This window comes from Oreochromis niloticus, linkage group LG2 (assembly GCF_001858045.2).
Source record: "Oreochromis niloticus isolate F11D_XX linkage group LG2, O_niloticus_UMD_NMBU, whole genome shotgun sequence".
In the NCBI taxonomy this organism is placed as follows: Eukaryota; Metazoa; Chordata; class Actinopteri; order Cichliformes; family Cichlidae; genus Oreochromis; species Oreochromis niloticus.
Window position 1 is genome coordinate 20,636,858 of NC_031966.2, and position 23,993 is coordinate 20,660,850.

Consider the following 23,993-nt stretch of genomic DNA (forward strand, 5'->3'; position numbering starts at 1 on the left):
TGCCTCTGTTCCCACCACAGAATTTTTTGGGTTTTCAGACACTCAAACGATATCATAAAAAAATTTTTTTTAAAAAAGGAACTGAATTAAGTTTTTAAATCTACATTTTCATAATACTGGCCTGACTTCTACAAATGTCTGTAGAGAAATCTCCCGTGTGTAAATTGAAGCATGTCTGCACACATGGGAACGGGATAATTTGACCTAACTATAGGCTGTCAGGATGATGTCAGGAGTTATAAACAGAGCAACTCTGCAGTACCTGGTTCTAAACTTTCGTCTCTGTGGCTCTTCTCTGTGTCGATTAAGGCGTCAGCCAGGTCGTACTGGTTGATCTCGGCGGTTTCAGCGGGAGGACAGGGCAGCATAGACGCTGGACTTTCTGACAGCTAATAAAACACAACAACATTGGTATGTTGGACCATTTTATCACATCTTTAAAGTAAACATCATACACGCCACATTTCACCAGCCTTACTGGTAATTTCTGTCCAGCGATTTCAGTGGGCGAGGTGTGTCGCGGCGGCGGGTGCAGGTCGCCCTGAGAGACCAGGTACTGCAGCAGATTGACGAGGGCAGCACAGGAATCTGCACAGGTGTGCAGATGGACCACATTGTTGGAACAACGGAGCTCAAAGAGCGGCTGAGACTGCAGAATAGAGAGGACCAATGGCAGTGGGGACACAGGAGGGAAGATCATGAGACAGATGAGAGAACCTTAAAGCTGCGACATTTCCACCAAAAAGATAAAACATTTGTTAAAAATGTTAACAAAATGTGTAATGGTACAGAAATAGAGTTTTATTGTAGCTGAGTTTATTCAGAAACTTCATTAAATCAAATCCTCTTCTCATTTAATCTTTTAATCCTTAAAATTTACAATTTTTTATTTACATATTTTCTTTAAACTTCATTTTTCATTGTGAAACCTCAATCTATACATAAAAGAGAAAAAAAAATCACAACTTTTAAAAGTCATGTTTATAGAAATACTATAAGGGGGAAAAGGATAGGTTGTACATATCTACTTTTTTGTGTATCTCATTTTAAACTTATAGTAAATTAATACAAGAAAGAAAATAAAAGATTCTTTTTCATTACATATTTTCTACTCTACATTTTCTCAAATACATCATCCATATCCCCATCCTTCATTATACTTTCCTATAAATGTATCTACTAATTCTATGATTTAAATCAGAGGGATTTAGGTTTTTTCCTACCGTTTGATATTTTCTTCAGTGAGTAAATAATTCTCAATTAAGACTGATGGGAGTTTTCTTCTCCAATATAATTCATTGTGCCTTTAAATATTCTACAAACTTAAAAACTTCTAGTCAAAAATCGATTTAAACTGCATGCAATTTCTCCAGCACAGAAAACCTGAGCTTGGCATAATCAAGAACATGGACGGGTACTTGTATATGGCTTTTCTATTCTAACTGAGCACTCAATGCACTCGCTTACTACCAGCCTCATGCCTACACATGCTTTTTAAACCGATCATTCACACACTCGCACTCCTGGACGCCTGAGGACGCTTCACGGAGACTAAAGAAAACCGAGGATCAAGCCACCAACCCTTCTGATTGGTAGGCGACCTGGTCTACCCTCCTGAGCCACAGCCGTTGCTGATGAGGTTGTTTGTTTATTATGGCTGCATTATTATACGTTGTTGATGCCTTGTTTATCTGAATATTTAACTTACTTGTAATGACTCTTATCCATCTTTTTTTTCTTGTTCTTTCTTTCGTTCTTTCTTTCTTTCTTTCGTTTGTCTGTATTGCCTCGGGATCTAAAATTTTTTTGTCTTATTACAGCCCATAAAAACTTTAAAAATTTAATAAAAAGGAAAACAAATAATTAAAAAAAGAGAGCAAACAGATCAAATGTACCCAAATAAAGATTGAAAATAGACATTTAGAGCAATTTTAATTGATTTTAAACAGACATTTTTCATATTATACCCTGAATATGTCCTCACTGACCTGGTTATAGGACAGCTGCATGGGTGAGGAGGGACGCCCTGTTTACTGTGGCTGGTTTTGGTTTCCTGCCCAGCTGAAAGAGATTCTAGTCCTAAATTGCTACCTGGGGCTTTTTATCGTATTTAAACTTCATTATAACAAACAAAATATTTATAAACACGAAGCCTGTGCTTGTTAGTGGTTTGTGAAGATAATTGCACTAAATTGTAATGTTTTATTTATGCTCACATATTTTGCTGGCAGCAGTAATCTTTTTCTTTTTTTTTCTTGCTGTGGTTCATGGCTGCTGAGGGTGAAGGAGACAAAGGTAAGTAAACAGATGGTGAGCACTCACCAGCTTTCCCGTATCACTGCCTTTCCATGTGGTGATGGCGAGCTCCAGCAGGTCAATGTCCAGGACACACACGTAGTCTGTATGACACAAACACGCGGTGGTTTTATTAGGAAACTGCTTATTTTGCAGTCATTTCAACACATTTTTTGTTTATTTTACTAACAATAACTGCAGGACAGCTCTTGAACTGGCCAACTTGTTTTCAGAATGCCTGTTTTTGGAAAAAGTACAAATTAAGTGACCTTTCTATTTGCCATTCAGCTTCCCAACATTAACCGGTGGACGTAGCTCTTCTTTTTACTTTCAGCATAAAGATGACCTTTTAGGCCCAGTTCCAGCCATATTTTTTTATGTTTTATTCTTGGACTATACTGGAGCATGATTAACAGTTCAAAATAACTCTGATTTATCTTAAACTGCGCCTCAATACAGAAACAAACAATTTTAGCCCCCTTTTCTAAGAAATACGACTTTCTTCTGATTGGCTCTACCTAGTACGTTTTCCAGATGTTTGACAAACTGAGGGTATTACCTCCATTTAACATCATACAGAGCTCACATACTTTATGTGATCCACCACTTTAAAGGCCAAAACAATTCAGAGGGTGGTAAATTACTCTTAAACAGCTCTAATATCAGTCTCACAGGCCTCATCTTAAAAATACTAGACCACCAAACTTGGGATAACCATTTTCACTGTTCAGTCATCTGTTGTTCTGAGCAGCATGGCCAATGATTCGGTCCCCTGTTAGTTTCTGATATCGCAAGACACTGATTAGTTTAATGCATGCAAGATAAGAAAAGAAAATGCTACTTCTCGTCTAAGCTTCACTGGAGTTCCTCAGCACACAGTCCTGAATAACTCTAACAGATAAAATCAAAAAAGAAACCCAAACCAAACCAAACCTGTTTTGACACAGCTCCAAAAGGCATCTGAAGTACCTTACCTCTCCTCAAGTCCACTGTTTCAGTCTCACATTTGTCAGAGAGGTAGAGAGCAGAATCATCCAGGATGAATCTGACCACAACAGAACAAAAATGAACAAAGGTCTCACAACGATTCATACACTGTGACAAAAACTGACAGCAACGGTTTTGATTATCATTTTAATGGACAATCTTTATGTCGAGTACCTGAGGTGGAAGGTGGCAGTGTCAACAATGATATTACTGGACAGAGAGAAGGACTCCGCTGTGAATAACACTCGCAGGGGCAGATACAGGGGTCTGAGAAACAAGATATGAAACAAGGGTGTAAAACGAGAAAAACAAAACAAAATCCATGTCCACATTAGTTTACAAAACCTCTCTTTTGGGTGTATACCTATAGTCAACAGCACAGGTAGCGAGGTGCGTGTGGAGGACAGTGATGACGGCCGGCGCGGTGTATCCCAGAATAGGATCGTCGATGACATCCAGGAAGTCGACCAGCTGGAACAGTTTGCAGGTCATGAAGTAAATTTAGACTTTATCCACTTTATTTGACTTCTTTGTGTAGAGTGCGCTTTTTATTTTTCTCTTTAGTCCAAATGGTTTAACTACCGGTTTAATTACCACATTTACACGTTCTGCAGGATAGAGCTCATTATAGTTATGTAATTTTCCATCTTAAATCATATTTTTTTCTGTCTACAGTGTAACAACCTATACTCATTTATTATTTCTGGGAGCAAGAAGTTGTTTTTGGCAGAGCCGGTAATAGACTAATAGCAGCTGCCAGCACACTCGCAGCCGTTTTCAGCTGTCTGGATTTTTTATTCATTTCCTGTACAGAAACATTTTCAGCGCAATTAATCTGACCTGTATAATCAATCTGTGAGGTCCAAGTATATATATTTTTTTCTTCCCCCCACACATCTCCTCTAAACCACATCTACATCAGTGATTACAGCACTTTCTAAATCGCCTGCAACCTCCCTGATGCAGCAATTTAAATGTTTTTTCTTAATGTATAATCGTGAATTATATGTTGACTGCACAAGATAGTGGCTATAAAATAATGACAGCATCAGTGTTTAGACTGATGGTGCAGAAAATGAAGAAAATGAGGGCTTAATTGTGCTTCCAAAACTAGAGTAAGACAGAGCCTGTGTTTTCCTGGTAGCTATTTTCAGCCATTTTCACACAGATAAGAGAAATGGTGGATGCTGGAAGAACCAGACTAACTGTGGAAACTCAACACAGCAAAAAAGCGTCCTGTTGTTATAAGAGCCAAGAAAAGCAAAGAGGGAGAGTGATAGAAGAGTAAAACTCTTTCACGATGGAAGGAGCTCTGGGACTATGGCAGGGTCTAAACCGACATTTAGCTGGCATTATTTCTACTCAAGAAAGAAAAACCTGCAGTCTGAACAGGGGATGTTTTTAGAACTGAAAGCAGTCATTAAATTATGATAGTGTCCCAGAGGGGAGGGCAGGAGAAAAGTTGTTTACTCCAAGTACTTGGAAAAATGGCTCACTATAAAAAAAATAAATACAATAATAGTGTGTTAGTCTAGTTTCTATTCAGTCCTTTTTAGCCAGTTTACCAAAAAAGAAAAGAAAAAAGAAATCTGTGCAGATATCTTTTTGTAGAATGTCAAAAAACAGCAGTCTAGGAAGAAAAAGATATTTCCTGAATCGCAAAACAGCAAGTCTGACATTTTTCTCTATGACAGCTGAAATTTCTAATCCAAATACTTCAAAATTGAATAGCAAAAACTTCCATTCATTTTTTTAAACCAACTGGAGCCTATCATGCTGTCAAAGTGGTGAGATGCAGGTAGACCCTGGTCAGGTCGCCAGTCCACGGCAGGGCTAACCCAGAGAACAAGAAGACAAATTCATGCTCATTTTCACACCTGTTGCCATTTTAGAATCACCAATTAGCCTCACATGCATGTCTTTGGACTGCAAAAGGAAGCCGCACGACCTGGAGAGAACTTATTAAGGAATGCGGAGAGCATGGAAACTCCACATAGAAAGCCTACAGAAGCTTGTTTTCCCCCCCACAGAAAAATGTATATTTTTTGCCATCCACAAGTCAAAATTCTGACTTCCTCAGAAGTTTTTTTTTTTTAAAAACATTTTTGTTTGATTTAGACAGAAAAAGATAGACAGGAAAGAGACTGGGAGGGGTAACAACACATAACAAAGAGCCGCAGCAAAGGCTGCTGCATTTCAGCCATATGGCATATGGTTGCCTGCTTAACCAGTGAGCTAGCTCTCTAGATTTCGACTTCAGCAAAATGCTATTTTGTTTTCAGTGGCTTCCATATCAGCTAGCTGGTGGATTCAGACTGAGGACCTTTTTGTTGTTAGGAGACCGTACAAACCATTGCACCGCTGTGCCTCTTTAGTGTGATTCATTCAGCTTCTTACCTGCTCGTGCCAACTGTGGTTGGTTTGCGTCATGTAATGTCGCATGGTGGCACCTTGAAGGCGAAGGGCAACGAGGAACTCCTGTGAAGAGAACAAGAAATAAAAAACCAAATCAACAACAATAACAATAACAATCATCATCACTATCAGGTATGTGAGGACATGCCTTGACATTTCTCTGAGGGTCCAGTGTGATTTTGATGGCTGTGGATAACATCTGCACCTCCCCCTCCCTGCCGCTCACACTGCTCACTCCCACCTCTGTGGGGTAGATGGTGAGGTCCAGGTGCTTTGGGGGCATGAAGCTGGGCATTTCCAACCGCTGCGGGATGGGGGTGTCCTTCAAGACAGCTGTGTTTGTGCAGCACATGAAAAAGTTAACTGCATACTTAGTGCATAACACACACCACGCTGAAACTAAATGTCTTTAAATAATACCACAATGCGTACCTTGATGGTAGAGCTCCACTCGTCTGCTCTCCAGACACAGGAAACTGAGATTGGGGTCATTTTGATGCTGCGCTACACTGAATATCTTCCCCCCTTCCAGATCAAGCACGAGCTCTCCGTGACTCTGGTCCTCCTGAATCAATGACATCAGTGTCAGCAGAACAATACATGACGAATACACATTTAACAATGGAAAAGCATTTTACACATCTTCATGATGATAGGAACAATGAATAAATTTAGATAAATACATTCATTAACATGTGGTTGGAAATCTGATTACAACTACTTTATAGTCATTAAATCTTCATCTCCTGACTTGAAAGGCTAAAAATAAGAAGTTCCAACACATTGTAGTTTAAGATAAACAATCTTGGAAGGTTTTAATAATTCGTATCTGATGCAGTTAAAATCCACAAAATTCACTGTCTTTTGGCCACCTTCTTGTCTGTCCTGGCTTGGAGGCGACCCTTCCCGATAATCACAGTGAGGGAGAGAAGGCTCAGATTGTGGTTGGGACGAGGAGCCATCGGATGCGACTTTCCAGATGATTCACTGGCCAAGTAGTACTGACACTCGTCCTCTTCTGAGTCAGAGTCTACAGCAGAGAGAGAGCATGAGAGAAGACGAAGGAAAAAACATTTTCTCTGTTTAATTTTGCTCATCAGTGAAGGAAAAATTCTCCAAACATAATAAAATACTTAATATAAGATGACCTGAGAGGTTATTATGTCTAATAAATCTACAATATGCTCAAGTTTTTCCATCAAATGAGCCAGACTCACCCAGTCTAAAGGCTGACTTGCAGAGCTGGAACTCGTCCTGGTGATGGCGACTGTGGTCGGGGCTGTGGGCTGAGGGGGGAGGAGGCGGGGGAGGCTCCCACATCAACAGATCATTATTGATCCTTGTGGACAGAGGGACGGGTGAGGGAAAATTACTGTTAGTCCTGAGGCAGGATTTACGACCAAAATAAGGATGAAAATAGGAAAAAAGCTGGAAGAGATATTAATATAACAAGCAAAGCCAGTTTGACACGACCACCTCAAAGACGGAGAATGGCGTTAACAGTACAGCTCCGAGACACTCAGAGGGAAATGAAGGAGCTCGTTTCGAGTTATGTGGTGGAAGAAACGCTACCAGTATGAACTCGCTACACAATCAGCTAAAGTCAGTACGCTCGGGCTGGACTCCCTCTGCACATATAACCAGCACTCGTGAGCTAATTGTAGGAGCAAGTTTATCTCTGGTGATGCAAAAGTACTTTAATGAGTTACTTTCATCTACAGTATAAGTAATGATGCAACATAACTTTTTATCAGCAGTAACATGTTATGTATTAAGTTACTTTTAAATGTATCCAGCACTGAACACTATTAACACCTAAAACTAGCAGAATCTTCTGTGTGTCAAAGCAGGTAGAGTGCATCTGTAAGACTTTATAAGAGTTGTTTGTATTTTGAATATTAAACTTATGAGTTTAAAAAAGTAGAGTCCATATTTTTTAAGGACACCTGGATTATTCTAAGCTGGGAGGGCAAACAATGGTCTTGTGATACTCTTTACATACCTGTTATAGATGCTCTGGAAGGCCTGTTTGCTGGGGAGCAGGATATAAGCTAGTGGCATGCTGATGTCCACAGCACACTGACACTGAGCCACACACTGCTCCTGAAACTGACGCATCTCCTCTGGGTCGGCTGGAATCACCATCTAAAACACACGTGGAGGAGAGGTGAGGCGAGGAGGAACATGGATGGCTGAGATGGTTTATAAACTGGTATGTGTCATGTTTTTCTGTGTCAGCACACCTCCTCAGTCTCAAACATGGTGCGGTTGGAAGAAAAAGGAGAGCTCGTTTTGTCGTTGAATTCACAGTGACTTTCAAAGAAGGCGGCACCAAGGTCCCTGATGAGGCCCGGGTTCATGCCACTCAGACCAGCTGCTGGGCCCTGAGCCTCACCTCCTCGCACACGCACTGATATCCTGTTTACAAAGACGTGAGGAAAGCTGATTATGAGTGATGAGAAGGAATGATGAAGAAAGTCAGCTTTGCCGTCAGTTGTATCTTGAGTGTTGCCACTCAAGAGACAACTGACCATCATAAGACGGAGTCTGTGACTCCTTTTATGAATCACTGATCCACTGATGACCAGAAGGACTGACCTGGGCAGAGTGTCCCGGTTCTTCCTCACTCTGATACAAGGGAAAGAGCTTCCCTCCCAGCCCTCATATGACCCTGGTGAGACACAAGACATTGGGAAATTAAACTGAGTTCTAAATATCAGACTAAAGGAATTATTAACTAAACTATAATCTTAGAAACCAAGCCGGTAAAAACACAACTTGCATGGGTACATCAGTATAAAACGCCAGATATGAAAATGTCTGCATTCATTATAAAAGACACTTGCATACAACTTAACTTTATGTACAGAAAGACACAGGTCTCTCTTTTTTTAAAAAATATAACGCTAATTTAAGATTAAAGTTATAGTTTATTGTTTCCAGAAGTCACTAATAACTAGAAATTTAACACTAAAAGTACATCGGACCATCTTTGCTAAACAGTGGTCAGTACTCTGGTCATCTAGCTTTGGTTCCTCCTGTCATGAATCTTCACTGAGTAGCAACAACTACTTGTGTGTGTTCCCACCGTGCAGGTCGGTGAAGGAGGCCTCCAGCAGCTGGGTGAGGCAGGGGGCCCACGGCTGTCCGGGTGTAGTCTGCTCACTTTGCAGGTCTGGGGCCTCCTGGTGTTTCAGCTCAAACTCTGTCATCTCCAACACCAAGGTCTCCTGCCGCACCGCCCTCTGGGTCGGAGGCCGACGCTTTGGGAGGGGCCGCAGGTCAGGTATGGGGAAACGAAGTCTGAGGACGGCGTGAGGCGACAGGAGGGTGAAGGAGGAGCTGAGCTCAGTGCTGTGAGTCTGAGAGGAAAGTAGGAGGAAACGGTTGAGCCTCAGTGGCTTGTATTACCAACATATCACTATAATTATAAACTCTATAGCCTTTAATGATGCCAAGATTAAGTATCCCCTCAGATCCAGTAACCGTGAGGGATTTCTTTAACAGCAGGTCTCTCTGTATGGTCTGGACCTAAGACACGATACACAGCTCGTACTCTCTGGGTGACCTCATTTATTGTTTTCACAGAATAAATCTATTCCACTGACCTGTACGAGTCCTGGTCCAGGTGTCTGGTTGGGACAGTAGCTGAAGGCTTTGCTGAGGCTCCTCAGGCGGCTGAGGATGTCCAGATCCAGTTCGGCACTAAGCTCAGCCAGCTCCACTCGCACAACGCTGCTCCGCCGCAACACCTGCTGCTTGCCCTGCAGAAACACATGAACACACAACAGGTTAAAGAAAAAAGAAATTGTTGTTATTCTCACATAAGTTTTTGACATAATGTTTGGTTGATTATGCATGTTTGAATAGCTAAACTAAACTATAAGCCTTTTAGTGGTCAATCCTTCTGAAGAGCTTCATAAAAATCTGCATATATAAATACTGGAAATATTACCGTACAGATTTTTCAGGATATAGCTATTAAAGATTAAAAAAAATTACTTGAACTTTTCAGTATTTTAAGGCATAAAAAGTTAAAGGGTAAAGTTTTGTTTTGTCACAAATATCTATTTTTATTTAATATGACCTGAAAAAAGAAGGAAAATCTTTCTTAATAAAACAGTAAGAAACAAATACTTAATGCTTTTCTTTTTAAACTATCAAAATGTCCTTCCTGGAGTTCACATTTTCATGCAACTGCTTCTTGTCACGTGTATCCTCTCCATTGCAAACACTAATTTTGGCTAGGAGTCAAACCTATACTGTTTTAACCTCAGCTGGCACTGGGAAAAATACATAGAAATCATTTTGGTGCCAATCTGCAACCATGAATATAACTTATATTTGTTTACAGTAAAACTCATTATGGAACCATTAAACCATTTCTGAAAATATTTCTGAGCACACTGTGGCTTGGTGATTAAAAGGTGAACTGCACTTTATTATTAGAAGATATACCTTTAACTTTTACTTTACCTGATACACTCCTTTTAAAATGTATATTTTGTAAATGATGATGGGTGAACAGAACAGGAAGTCTTGAACTGAATAACCACCATCAGGGTATCCTGGCTCCAATGTAAACCCAGAATAATTTGCAATTTGAGAGGCTAAGTCAGCGGACTAGTCGAAAAGACTGGGCCGTGTGTTTAGAAACGCTTACCTTACGCAGGCGTTTTTCAGTGAGGCTGTAGTGTAACTGGGCACACGGTCTGGCTGCAGCTCCAACTGTGAACAGACCAGCTTTCTGGAACTGAAGCAACTGAAAAGAGAAACCCAAAGGAGAGTTGAGACTGGATTTGTAGGTTTTCCCTTGGGGTGGTAAAGAAGCAACAAATATACCACTTCCAGACAATAGGGAAAGGTCATCTTAAAGGTGAAATTCTTATCTGACATTTTCAACTGTAATTTAAGTCACTTTTCATTTATTTTACAATAACTTTAGTCTGAACAGCCATTTCTCAAAACCTTAAATATTGATGTTTGTTAAGCTCTTATGAAATAACTTACTTTGGACTGTGCAAACACTGACTTTAATGTGAATGCTTCACAAAATTAAATTCTCAGCACAGAGACAAGCTTTCACCTTTACAGTGTGAACACTGCCTGTTTTTGTTTTGTTTTTTTAAAGTTTGACAGACTGACAGAGAGATGATCTACCTCACAGTACTCCGGCTTTCCGTCCTCCCAGAGGCACTCTAACAGCTCCAGTCTGCTGAAGGAAAGGTCAGAGGTCACAGCCCTGTTTTGGCGTCTCCCACTCCGCATCTCACAGGTGACCTGCACCGCTGCTCCTGTTAATCTGCAGTGAGAACGATAAAGAGAAACAAACTCTTGGTCTCAATGGGAAAACTTGACCACCTGTGTGTGAATGCAATTTGAGAGAGAGGATGGAAGCAGGACCAACAAAAAGGAGAAAAAAGGAGAAAAAAAACTCAAAAACATCTGCATCCTCCTCAATACCTACAGACTAACTTCATTAATGTTTGTAGTACTAAACTACATATAATATAACTATCACCCAATGATCAATCACAAGCACCTGATTATCAAAGTGTTTTTTTCTATCTCCTTCCATGCAAAACTCCAATAAAGACAAAGTATGTGTGTATTTTTCAACCTGAGATTTGAGTGTGGGCAGGCTTTGGCGAATCCGCCTCTCAGTTGATGGAAGTCTCTTTCACTGAACATGCTGTCCTTGAAGGCGCTCAGCTCCTTGAAAAACACCTTAGACACCTGAGCCAATGACGAGGCTCCGTCAGCCCTGGAGGGTTGCGGATCCTCCTGCAGAAGGGTTAGAGTGAGTCCGCCAAGGGTCATTCGCAGCAACGCGTCAGGCTTCAGCTGCTCTGCCTGGCCGCTGTGTGATCGTCCTGCAAAGATGAGAGTTCAGCATAGAGACAAAGCATGGGCAGGCTTTCTTGCTTAATATATGGATCTAAGTAAATTAAATTTGCTTTACATTTAGGTGTCATAGTGTTAAGACACTGCTTCTATTACTAAGTGCAATCATGACACTTGTTATATTAGATCTCCTGATTCTTCTATAGGCACAAATGCCAGGACTCCCTTATTTTAACACCATCTTCTGGCACCCTTCTCTTTTGCCGTTTCTCCCAGAAAATTCAAGTAACTTGCCTGAAAATCAAACTTTTTTTATGTATAAATATCAGACATGCAAGCTTTTTGTGGTCATCTAAAGTTCCAAGACTGTCCATTAAACACAGCCTATATGCAAACCTGGTGACCCAATTCAGGGTGTATGTCTGCAGGTAGACCAATTAGATGCTCCCTGACTTAGTTATTTTACTTCACCACTTCAGCTCCTTTAATAGCAAAGGCAAATTGAAGAGTAAGACTTGAAAATACTGAAAAATCAATAACTTTGTGGCTTTTGTGAAGCTGGAAAGATTCAAGCTTCCTGAATCAATAGCAGCACATTTTTCCTGAAGTATTCAGGTAGAGTGTGAGTTTCAACCAAACTGTTCAGTCCTCTGGCCGGACAAATAGCTCTGGCGTCTCTGTGCTGTGCTAGGAAAATGTACAACTGTGTAGTTTCACCAAAATCATTTTACACATATCCCACCTGTCCCTCTTCCCAACATAAACCCATTACTTAGCACTCCACATTACCTCTACTGCGGCCGCTGGCCTGGGGTAGACTAGACAGACAGCCAGCAACAGGATATCTCCTGGGACAATTCATGATGCCCTGGCAGGAAAGGTCAAAGTGAAAACAAGAAGATTTACAAATTCCCATTTAATGCATGCTATTCTTGAACATACAAAACTTTGTGCTTGCACTTGGTGCTAAAACACATTTTCGCATTTGTTAACAACTGTGAAATGCCGAAAATAAAATAAATGAAATAATTGTTAAAAAAAATCATATTAGATATCTTTAATACCTTTCATGGCATGAGCACACGATACAAATACAGATCAACCAGAAATTTATTCTGACAGTTTTTGGAACTTAGAACATTCAGGCATCTGTTAGAAATTTAAACATGCGCACGCACACACATGGTGTACCTGTGCAGACAGCGATCCCGGCTGTGTGAAGCTGGCTAGACTGTGTGTGGAAGACTCCATGTCGCTGTCTGACAGCTCACTGCTGGAGCGGACAGATGTCACACTGCTAGTCATCCCAGCAGGACCCATAGAGTAAAACATTTCTGCAGGAAAACACACACACACACACACACACACACACACACACACACACACACACACACACACACACACACACACACACACACACACACACACACTGAGTGATTAATTACTGAAATGTGAACAAACACTTCTTCACGTCATGTTCCTGTAAGAAAAGGAGCAGCAGTTTTACACACCTTCAGGAACAGGACATAAAATTAAAATACCAGACTACTCACACTGGTGTCCTGTATCTCCTTTAAATGACACTATCAAAGGTAACTGTGTATTAATTGTGAGCTAAGATATTAGGAACCAACACCATTTACTATCCAAAAAAAAAGAAAAATCAACTCATGCTTCGCAATTTAAATATGCAGATTCTTAACAATCCTGCTGATGTTAAAATGCATTTGAAGTAGACACAGTATAAGAGGTGTTGTACTGATCCGTGTACCTCCATTCTCCATGCCGGTGACAAAGGACTCGAGGTCAGGCTCAGTTTCCCACTCATCGTCTCTGGGACTGGAGCCGAGCTGCTTACCGAGGTCTTCCTCAATCATTCGCAGGTCATCCGAGTCTAACGGACGACTGTGAACTCCGCCGCACTTGGTCTCTGGCTCTGGGTAATAGAGAAAGAATATCTGATTAAAATGGTTCAAAGGAAAACAGACCATGTGTATAACCTCACATTTAGGAGGCGTTTAAAAATATCTGTGACATTACTGTTTAGCTCCAGGCTGTAGCGGGAGAAGCCAGACTAGTCTAGGTGTTTAAGGACAGAGATGTTATCACATCATGGGGCTGTACAATGTACTGCTTGAATTTGTGAGCCCCGTACTACTTTATGGTTCAGAGAATGAATGGATACATTTTAGGTGTAATATTATGAGCGAGGGCAATACTTTTTAACCTACATGACCATAAAGGGGAAACAGAGAAATCTTTAATTTTAAAATCATTTATTCATGTTACTATACCCCCAATTACCTAACTGTGCTTCAACCAGTCTCCTGCTTTCACCTAGAGTCAGCTGACAAAAATGCCATTCTTTAAATTATACAGGTACAGACTATTTTAGGTCATGGCATAATCATAATCATAAAACTGGCCATGCATTAGTTTATATCACACTGCCTGTTTTTCTGTACCAGTGTCTATACAGAGGGCTGCCAGCAGGTCTGTCAGATGGGTTATTTGATCAGGAGACAGCAGCATGTGGACACAGCCCACTTTCCCATCCAACTCCAGCTGAGAAAGAAAAGAGAGAGAAGTCAGCCTGAGACAGTAGTTTCTTTGCATTTCTTGGTGTGCATGAGAGAGCTGCGCGCACCTTTGGTCCGGGCAGCATGTCGTTCTGTTTGATCTTGACGGTGGTCTCAATGAAACCGGAGCAGCTTCCTATGAGGAGCGGCTGAGATAGAGGGGCAACTTGTGGCTTTGCCTTCTCCCCTTCCTCCTCCTCCTCCTTATCATCATCGCCTTCACCTTCCTCTCCCTCACTAGCCATGGCTGAATCTGTGTGTTCCTCCTCGGGAGGACCCTGTCAAATGAAGACAGAGATGAAAGCCAGGAACATTTTCTTCTTCACACAATGCCACTTGTAAATTATAATTCTGTTCTAAAGAAAAAGCACATCCACACCACTTTGTCCTCCCTATCACATACCATTATTATGGAAGTTGTACTTTAATACATTATTTTCTGACAACACTTCACATAAGAAAAGACAAATCATCCTGTTTGTAAAGCTGTAACCTAAAAAGTATCCTACTGAAATCAGACATTTTTAAAAAGCTGCAGACTTTCTCCAGTCAGATTGTCTGAACTGATCTTATAGTCTCAGTTTAAACATCAGCAGATCATGCCTGTGTTATATCTCCAACGTGTCCCCACAGCTCTTCACATTTGTTAGTCTGATTACTTGTATTCCAAATGGAAACTAAAAACAATGTTGCACAAAAAAAAAAAAAAAAATCAAAAGGTAAAAGAAATAAAGAAAAGAAAATAGAAAAGATACAGAAATCTGAGGCACCGTGGTCTCCATCACCTGTACTATGCCATTGCTATCATAGAATAGCTGAACAGCGCTCAGCTGGAGGATCTTGTGCAGGAAGGCGGGTGGCTGGTGGATGTCGACAGGCACGGCAGTCTGGCTGGCTGGATCTCGCACTGCCTCGTCGAAATACTCCAGCCTTGAACAGTATGGCAAAATCAGAAACGTACACCATTTATTGCTAACGGCAAATTTAAGTGAGGAGAAAATAACGGTGGAAACAGAGGAAGACAATACACCTGCAAACTGGTTTCAATGTGACAAAACATCAGTCGTGTAATTAATGGCATGGTGATAACTAACGTAATATTCTGACCAGAAATACACGCTTACACGATCAGTGCCTTCAGCACCAGAACAGCTGAAGCAGAAGCTCCTGTTTAATAAACACTGCATGTGTAACATGCCTCACTTGACCTGAATCAGTTCGGCCCCTGTGGTCTCTGATCACAGATCAGCAAAGCACAACCTGTGCAGCTTTGTCAATATGCCAGGAAAACAGAGAGTCATCAGTCTCACAGCAAAATGCCAATAACGTCATGACATATGAGGGACACAGAAAGGATGTAGGTTTAGAGTCAGAAGTGTGCAGGGCATTGAAGTTTAAAAAATGACCATACTGTAATCCAAGTCTATTTAAAGTAACGTTTTACCTTCCTTTTCAGATAATAACTTGCGACAGTCAAACAAATATTAGCAACTATAGTTTAAATAATTTAAAAAGTACTGTGATTTATCCCATTTAAAGTCCAGCCAGGATGAAAGGAGCCTGAGAGCTAAAAGCACTTTCTTGATTATGACAATTTACATCCTCTCCTGTCTTCTTAGGCTTGGATTAAGGATTTTTTTTAAGTTATAAGATCTATCTGAAAATATAAAATTGGGGTCATTTGTAGCTACCTTGTAATAATAAAACAGAAAGAGTATTTTATGCTTTAAACTAGGTTTAGTGCATTTGATTTAACCATGCTTGACTACTGCAGTTGGAAATGGTTCCAATGTTATGTCAACAATGTAGCACGAATACATCAAACCATTAGGAACAGCTCTCTCTCTATATAATTGTGGTGTTTCATACACAGCATCAGTGACTCATCAGTGTCCATAGTCATCAATGAATGTCACGGTCACAGACACTCTATTATTGACAACACCTCAACCATAGGCCGCAGTTATCTGTAGCCACTGTTCAGCAGAATACTGGTAATGTTTCAAATGTGCTTCACACTGAGGCCACGGAGTGCAAGCTCATAAACAGAACAGGCCTCTCGTGCTTAGCAGCTGATGATTAGAGAAGACCTGGCCTCCATTTTGGTAATCACAGAAAAATGTGAGCATGCTGTGCTTCACATAGAGTTTCTGTTTGAGTTTCTATCCACCAAGGAGTTTGTGCTGAGAGCATTTATATCCTTGTGACAATGGCTCATATTATAACGCTACAGCCCAAAAGATACATCTGTTAGCTGATATTATTAGCCCATACACATGTCATCTGATACAATTTTCCACCTGCAATGACTGCAGGTCACTTTTGGCCACTTTTTCAAACTAAATGTAAAATATTTTACATTTCTGAAATGCAAAGCTAATAAGTAAAACCAACACCATAACGTTTTAATCCCTAAAAATAAACATCCAGCCCTGAAAACCAAAATCAGTGACTATTCAAGACATCATTTCACAACTTCTGTACACATTTTAGTGGAATGCAAAGCACATGCAGCCACATTTTAAATGCAAGAGAAAGGACATTTGATATTAATAAGCGATGCATTTCTGTAACAGTTAGATATAAGGTTAAAATATGACACTATTGGTGAACACATTTGGAGCTTTCTGAAAGCTGCGGATTACGATTATAGGGCCTGATTTCTGACTTCTGTGGGGAATCTTTGTAGAACCTACGATGTAACTCTGGAAGCGGCCGACACTGTTGCCACCATTTATCCTTGTGCTGGTGCACTATGTGTTAATAACCTTGTGGTTGTGTCCCAATCTTTCATGTGCCTGGGCATACACTCTTTGTTGTGGTCAGTTTTGTCCCTCAAGTTTTTCCTTGTTCATTCCTCCACATCCATTCTGATCGTTTCAGCTATCACCTTCTGTGAAATTGCTGACATTTGTGAGTCCTTAAACGGGTGCTATGATTATTATTCTCTCACTGATAAATGCAAATCTAGGGAAGAAAAAGTCACAAGAAGTGCACAGGAGGTATCAACAGTACTGAACAGACCAATCACAACGGCTGTGTTGTACCGATACACATCAAAGTGCACGCCAGGTTACAGCATAGGGTTTCAGAGGGGTTTGCAGCTATAACATAGCTACGGTGTAATTTCCCACTTAACCATCAGTTCCAAGTAAGTCTACTATTATTTCATTTGCAAATTTCATGAATTTCTAGTGAATGTAAATATAGAAAAATAAACACACATACTCATATTGCTCTCTTTAATACACTGAATGAAGACAATGTGACCCTAAAAGGCACGTAAAGTTACTTCAGATGAACTACTGAAGCACAAGGTATACATTTATGTCTTTAAAGGTGTTTCCATTACTACTGAAAATGTTGTTACTACTCAACTGTAGTATCAATGAGGCTGTAACTGTAAGTATGTAAAATAACCTTCAGTGAAAACGAAGCCTAGTTTTTCCTGTTCGCAGCTCTTTTTCCGCCAGGGAAAAGGAAGCAGGAACTCACCTTTTAATGTGCACTTCTAAGGCAACGCCTGTTTCCAGGTCCAGGGGCTGGTGCTCGATGCGGACGATAGTGTCTAGAAAGGTGACTTTAATGCGACGAAGGACTGCAAAAACAGACGACACAACAGATATGCAGAGGTTCATTAGCACCGATCTCTTACATGAGTTCTGCTTTGCTCTGAGTGCTAGGATCTAATTTGTACATTAACAGTGTCTCTACTGTCTCCCTGAAGCACATCTGCTCAGTTAAAGGTGGATGAAGGTAAATTCTGACTTGTCAAGGTCAGAGCTAACCGTTGTAAACAAGAGGCTCTAATTCACCTCCCTTTAAAACAGTGGATATCAAACCATGGTGGAGGCCCCAGTGGTGGGGAATAAAGCCAATTCAGATGGGGCATGAACAACCATGGAAAAATGTGAAGTGAAACAAAGTTGAACTGACATGTTTTCTTGTAAGGAAATTAAAAGTTTTGGAAGCAAAAGATTTGAACAGCAGCTTGGTGGAATTACAGAGCTGTGTGCCCAAGATGACAATATTAAGGATATAACCTCTCACTGGCATCAAAGCCAAGAGCCAAGAGCCAAGTAGAAAACAGAAAGTACTGCCTGAAACTGATCAAACAGAGAAAGAATTACCTGTACAAACAACGGCCTCCTTATCTGAAACATCAATCATATTTAATATGAGCAGTCACCATTGTAACAGTAAACTACATTATGGAAAAGAAGTAGAAGTATAATAGGGGCACTGTAAAGTTATTGGGAAATGAAAAAAAAAATCCATGACCAAACATTAATGCTGTTTGATAGCACATTATAAATGTCGAACAACTCACTTGTACTGTGTAACACTATATGTGTGTGTATGTGTGTGTTGTTCGATTATATTAAAAAAATTTAAAAACACAGAGTCATGTTCTTGAGCCACCTTTAATTTCTCTATGCTTCCAAGGAGCCACAGTTTCTTCTAATTATTAAAGTGGTCTTGAGCAATAGTTCTCCAGGCCTTCTAAACGCTTGTTACTAGCAGCCTGTTTCAAAAGCACATAATTTTCTTCCCCTTTCTTTAGCTGACTCTATGAATGCCAGACAACACAGTTTGACTCACATAAAATGATACTTTTGCACCAACAAGGTGGTTCCCAAAGAGCTATTCGCTGAAAAGTTGGCATATCACACCATGTCGTGCAGTGTGTCTTAAAAAAAAATAAATAAATATGGAAACGATAAGTAGTGGATAAAAGAAGAAGTAACAGGCCTAAAAATAATCTACAGCAGATGAACAGTATCTCTAAGTTGTGTCTTTAAGAAATTGGGCAAAAATCTAGCAAAGTGCTGATAGAGGAGCGGAGCCTCATCAGAAATGGTCTCAGTAGAAGGATGGCTGTTAAGAAGCCATTGTTATAGAAGGAAAACACAAGAACTTGACTGTCACTAGAATCAGTAACGAGTCTTACAGAGTGATTTTCAAATCACTGTCAGTATGTCCGGAAGAGATCAGGAGAAAGGTACTAATGTAAATGTTTACAGCAGGGGTGGGGAACTCCAGGCCTCAAGGGCCGGTGTCGTTATCACCCTGAGTAAAGACAGCTAAATCAAATGACTAGTTCATTACCAGGCCTCTGGAGAACTTCAAGACATGTTGAAGAGGTAATTTAGCCACTTAAATCAGCTGTGTTGGATCAAGGACACATCTAAAACCTGCAGGACACCAGCCCTTGAGGCCTGGAGTTCCCCACCCGTGGTTTATAGCCATCACAGTTGAGAGTCATGGTTTGGGGTGCATTTGAGCTGGTGGTGTTGGAGATCTTTTCAGAATTGATGAAATTTTGAATTCCGAAAAGTACTGTGAGATTTTGATTCACCATGCAATACTATCTGGAACGCATCTGATTGGCAACAGCTTGATTTTTCATCATGCCAGTGATGCCAAACATACTGACCATGTAGTAACTGCATACCTGGATAGAACCCCCCCACAATCAAACAATCAGTTATAATCCCTAGAGCAAGGGTCTCGAACTCCAGGCCTCGAGGGCCGGTGTCCTGTAGGGTTTAGATATGTCCTTGATCCAACACAGCTGATTTAAATGGCTAAATTACCTCCTCGACATGTCTTGAAGTTCTCCAGAGGCCTGGAAATGAACTAGTCATTTGATTCAGGTGTGTTGACCCAGGGTGCTATCTAAAACCTGCAGGACACCGGTCCTTGAGGCCTGGAGTTCGAGTCCCCTGCCCTAGAGCATCGACCTCAACATTATTGAAGCAGTGTGGGGTCGTCTTAAGAGAGAACAGAGCAAAAAGCCAGCCAAAGAATCACTTTGAATGTCCTTTAAGAACCCTAGACAACTATTCCTGAAGATTACTTAAGAAATTATCAGAAAGCTTGCCTAAGAGAGTTCAGGGTGTGATGAAGAAGGTGTTCACACCCAATATTAACTTTCAAACTAATTAGAAATGTATTTTTCTTATATACTTTATTTTCACATATGTTTGGACGTGTTTCAATAAATAGTAGCAACTAGCATCTCACTTTCCTCACAAAATAGAAAATGAGGGGTGGCTCACTGGCCTTCTGGACACTACTGTAGGCCAAAAGAATACTTATCAGTAATGGAGTAAAGTATAACTACATAAACAAACAACTAAACAAACATAAAAAAGAACCACACCAATGTGGAGAAATTGTAAATTAAGGTGGCCAACTGTGAGCAGATCATAGGTCTTTAAATCTGTTCCATTTCAAAATTACCTAATATTTTTTTTATTTTTTCTCATTAGTTACACCAACCTATAAGCATGCTGGATGTAAATGAACAGATTCCCCATCTCTCACAATAATATAATCTCCCGAGTAAATCCAGTCTGCAGGAAGCCAGAGGACGTCACTTAGCAGGGATGGGCCGCCCAGAATAGATAGAACAAGTGTGCAGTGAAACTGTTGACCTGTAGCATGCCCTATATTATATTTATGTAAACCTCCAGAATCCTGTTTTCTTTTTCTTTTCTTTTTCCAAAGAAACATCTACATTGCTGAGGAGCCTCTAATTTAGGTAACATCAGGAGGTTTGGTAAAGATGAACAAAAGCCCCTTTCAACCCCCAAAGTAGGAAATGAACCATGGGATGATGGGTAACAGCCAGGAGTAACTGAGCAATGGTAATATACAGAAGGAGGCTGTCACAGAGATGGCTTTTCCGAGTTGGAGGGATAATCGGGAAGATACATCATAAATAGTTAAAAATACATAGTTTAAACTATAATTGGTTGAAATGTCAAAGCTGAGACATGTCAACACCACCATGAGGCTACCAATGATGCTTTCCCCCTTTCTTACAGAAAACAAAACAAAACAACACAACAACAACTTTGGCTAGTTTTATGGTTCTTTTCCATGCAAAATGAAATATGAGAGTGTCAATAAGTGTTATGTGTTTTGAAACAAAGTGAGCGTTAAAGTTCATCCCTCTGTGTGTTTATGTTGGTCACTGAACCATCCGATACACATGAAGTACAGCTTATTGTAAGTTGCAGCCAACCTACCTTAATTTCTCCCTGTCTGGCCTCAGATAATATGTGTCACAGTTTCTTCATCTGCAAGTGTGCTAGGGTCAACTTGTGTCTCGGTTGTGTTAATTTTATCAACAGACAATGAGCGAGACGCTTCATGCAAAAAATCTGCATGCCTGCCTTTTTTATGGACTCGACCCAACTACGCATGCGCCCTTCAAAGGACTATTACAGGAATGAGCACTGGTCAGTGGTGTCTGCACCTGTCTGTGTCTGCAACAAAGACTAATCCCCGCCTTACTGCACTCTGTTTTGTTTGATGCCCCTCTCACACACACAGTGACAGCAGGGGAGATAAGGGTGATGAGAGAAACGAGTGTGACTTTAAATACATGTAACACATGAAACACTCAAAGCAAAAAAGAGCAGATAAATTAGGCCAATAAAGTAAATAAAATGTTATGACTTTATATTTTTATTTGTACATTTTTCTCACTTTGGTTTCTTGGGGGAAGAGGTTTCCTGGGGAATGGATGGAAAGTACTGTACTCCAAAGTGATCATAACTGTGATGGTTTGTGGGAGTTCTTGAGAACGCTTGACTTTTTACCCGTTGCTGTGGAAGTTCTTTTGTCTGCATGCCAACTATCACTTTTAGACAAGTGACAATCGGCATGCAGACAAAGTGCTTTCACTCACCCGTCTCAATAGTCTGTGCAAACATCTCAAGCCCCTCCAGTGGGGCAGGGGGCTCCTCTGAAGCCTCAGGGGGGTCCTTTAGGCACTCCTGAGCCAGCTGCATGCTGGAGGTCATGCTGGACGACCAACCTTGCGAGTCCCAGCCCCCACCTGATGGCAAAAGACAAACAAACAGGGAGCATTGAGCGATTTCTGTACTTTGGCCATTTACCATTCTTTTAATTTCTTTTTTTTTAGTGAGATGCTGTCTAAGTTACACATATGAGACAAGATTTAGCCTGAGCTAGATGTGGACCTGAAAGGATTCACAAATAAGCCTCATTAGTTTAATATCTGTCAGACTCAAACATATGAAAGTATATGGCAAAATTATTGCAGTCCTTGTTCACATAAATAGTACCAATGAATGTTTTCTTATCCTGTTTTTACATTTTCTGCAGTGTCCTTGAAGATAAATGATGCAATAATTATACTGATTTTGTCAAACTGGGTTTGCATGTTAAGAAATGATAAGAACCTGAGTTGCTGGCTGAGGCGTGTTCGGTGTCTCAATGAAAGGAACATAGACTTTAAGTAAACTTACTGGTCCGGTACTTGGGTCGGCATGTTATCTGAAGACCAGAAACCTCTAAGGTGCAGTGATCAGTCAAGAGAGCCTGCCAAGGGATGGTCACCGTTATGCTGCTCACAAAGCCATCTACTATCTCCAGAGGGGCCCCCAGGGACTCCAAAAGCTCATTGACCGCCTGTTGTAAAGAGGAGGCAGTTAGTAAGGAGCTGCTAAGAAGTAAAAGTAAAACAAAAAAATGGAAACATGCGGTTTCACATTTGCCTCATCACTCTGGGTGTAGACATATAAAGCTGAGGAAGTGCATAGTTAGTGTGCCATGGGCAAATATATTTATGCTGAATGCAGACAGAGGTAAACCTAAACTCGTGAGCTAGTGGTGCGTTTCCTGAGAGTGGATTTCCTCGAAGAAATGTGACCTAGGCTGGGAGCCCGACGCTGGAGATTGTTGTTGAATTCAAGCGCAGTTGCGAAATAGTCGAGGGAGCACGAGTCCGACAAAAACACTTGATGGCTGCTGTTCGCGTGCCAAGTTCACCTTCTCCTCACCGTTAAAAACTCACCCAGACATCGAGGTTGATATCCTTGATGACACCGCTGCCGTTGTACAAGTCCAAGCCCAGCTGATCGAGGCTCAATCGCTCCTGCAAAAAGTGACCGAGGTAGTGCTGTAAAAGGTACCGACAGGCCCGCTTCTTGATTGAGCCCGACCAAGGGAAAAGCCAGCGAGACATAGGGCCAGAGAGAGCAGGGAGAGGGAGCGAAGAGGTGGTGGAGGAGAACGAGTGCGAGTACAGTCCTCTGGAAACTGCATAACAGACTAAAACAAAGTGTGCAAAAACAAGGAATGAGCCACAGCTAGCTACAAGGGGCTAAGGAAGGGGTATACCGTAACTCTAGTTCTCTCTAAGGTGGACACAAAAACTACAAAATCCTTTGTGTCAGGACCCACGAAGCTCCCACGATACTTTTCGAGACGTTACTCCAGCTGACTGTATCCGTCTCAACTCATATTTTCGCCAGCTTTGTGTCGAATCGCAGCGATAAGTCCTCTTCGCGTATCCCTTGTTTCGGGGTTGTTTATTGTTATCATTCGCCAACTGATGGAACGTCCGTGCGTAACTCGTCACACTGACGTAGACAAAAACCGGAAAAGGAACGTGTCTATCCAGGCGCCATTTTTAGAAGGTCAGCGTTTTTATTTGTAAGACACTGATTATATATTTTTTATTCAAAGATGTGAATATTTACATATAACTGTATGGAAGGCAAAGCGATATGGAGGATCAGAACTCACAAATTTTGTCCTTTTTAAAATGTAATATACACACACACATACATACATATAAAATTCTGCTTCAGTGTGTATCTAAAAGAAAATAATAAAATGGAAAAAAGATAATTTGTGATTTATCTCCATTTATTTTTCTTGCAGATCGTTTTCACTTGTTCTTTAACCTTAAAATTTGTTTTGGTCAATTAAACTGGTTTTATTTAACAAGAGTTCTGTAACTCCAATTTTTTTTTTTTTTTTGTATTTAACTTTGTGGTTTTATCTTAACTATATTTAATATTATAAACATAAGGTAAAGCAGTAGTAGTA

The 23,993-nt window shown here is 40.7% G+C and overlaps 1 protein-coding gene across 1 annotated transcript in view; it reads right to left on the reverse strand.

Annotated features, from left to right (window-relative positions):
- atg2a (autophagy related 2A) overlaps positions 1-23,503 on the reverse strand; it is a 29,081-nt gene extending 5,578 nt beyond the window's left edge. The window contains exons 1-29 of the mRNA XM_005467513.4: positions 22,954-23,503; positions 22,406-22,568; positions 21,823-21,972; positions 17,616-17,718; positions 14,906-15,050; positions 14,189-14,398; positions 14,007-14,106; positions 13,313-13,477; positions 12,733-12,875; positions 12,331-12,409; positions 11,318-11,570; positions 10,858-10,999; positions 10,361-10,459; positions 9,306-9,461; positions 8,786-9,059; positions 8,296-8,368; positions 7,941-8,115; positions 7,700-7,842; positions 6,915-7,036; positions 6,570-6,727; positions 6,130-6,262; positions 5,846-6,030; positions 5,680-5,760; positions 3,647-3,753; positions 3,457-3,549; positions 3,270-3,340; positions 2,323-2,399; positions 479-649; positions 263-389 (exon numbers count right to left, since the gene is read on the reverse strand). Of these exons, the coding sequence (XP_005467570.1) occupies positions 263-389; positions 479-649; positions 2,323-2,399; positions 3,270-3,340; positions 3,457-3,549; positions 3,647-3,753; positions 5,680-5,760; positions 5,846-6,030; positions 6,130-6,262; positions 6,570-6,727; positions 6,915-7,036; positions 7,700-7,842; positions 7,941-8,115; positions 8,296-8,368; positions 8,786-9,059; positions 9,306-9,461; positions 10,361-10,459; positions 10,858-10,999; positions 11,318-11,570; positions 12,331-12,409; positions 12,733-12,875; positions 13,313-13,477; positions 14,007-14,106; positions 14,189-14,398; positions 14,906-15,050; positions 17,616-17,718; positions 21,823-21,972; positions 22,406-22,568; positions 22,954-23,124 (4,069 nt within the window). The 5' untranslated portion in view covers positions 23,125-23,503. The remainder of the gene's footprint in view (positions 1-262; positions 390-478; positions 650-2,322; positions 2,400-3,269; positions 3,341-3,456; positions 3,550-3,646; positions 3,754-5,679; positions 5,761-5,845; positions 6,031-6,129; positions 6,263-6,569; positions 6,728-6,914; positions 7,037-7,699; positions 7,843-7,940; positions 8,116-8,295; positions 8,369-8,785; positions 9,060-9,305; positions 9,462-10,360; positions 10,460-10,857; positions 11,000-11,317; positions 11,571-12,330; positions 12,410-12,732; positions 12,876-13,312; positions 13,478-14,006; positions 14,107-14,188; positions 14,399-14,905; positions 15,051-17,615; positions 17,719-21,822; positions 21,973-22,405; positions 22,569-22,953) is intronic.
- Positions 23,504-23,993: the final 490 nt, after the last annotated feature.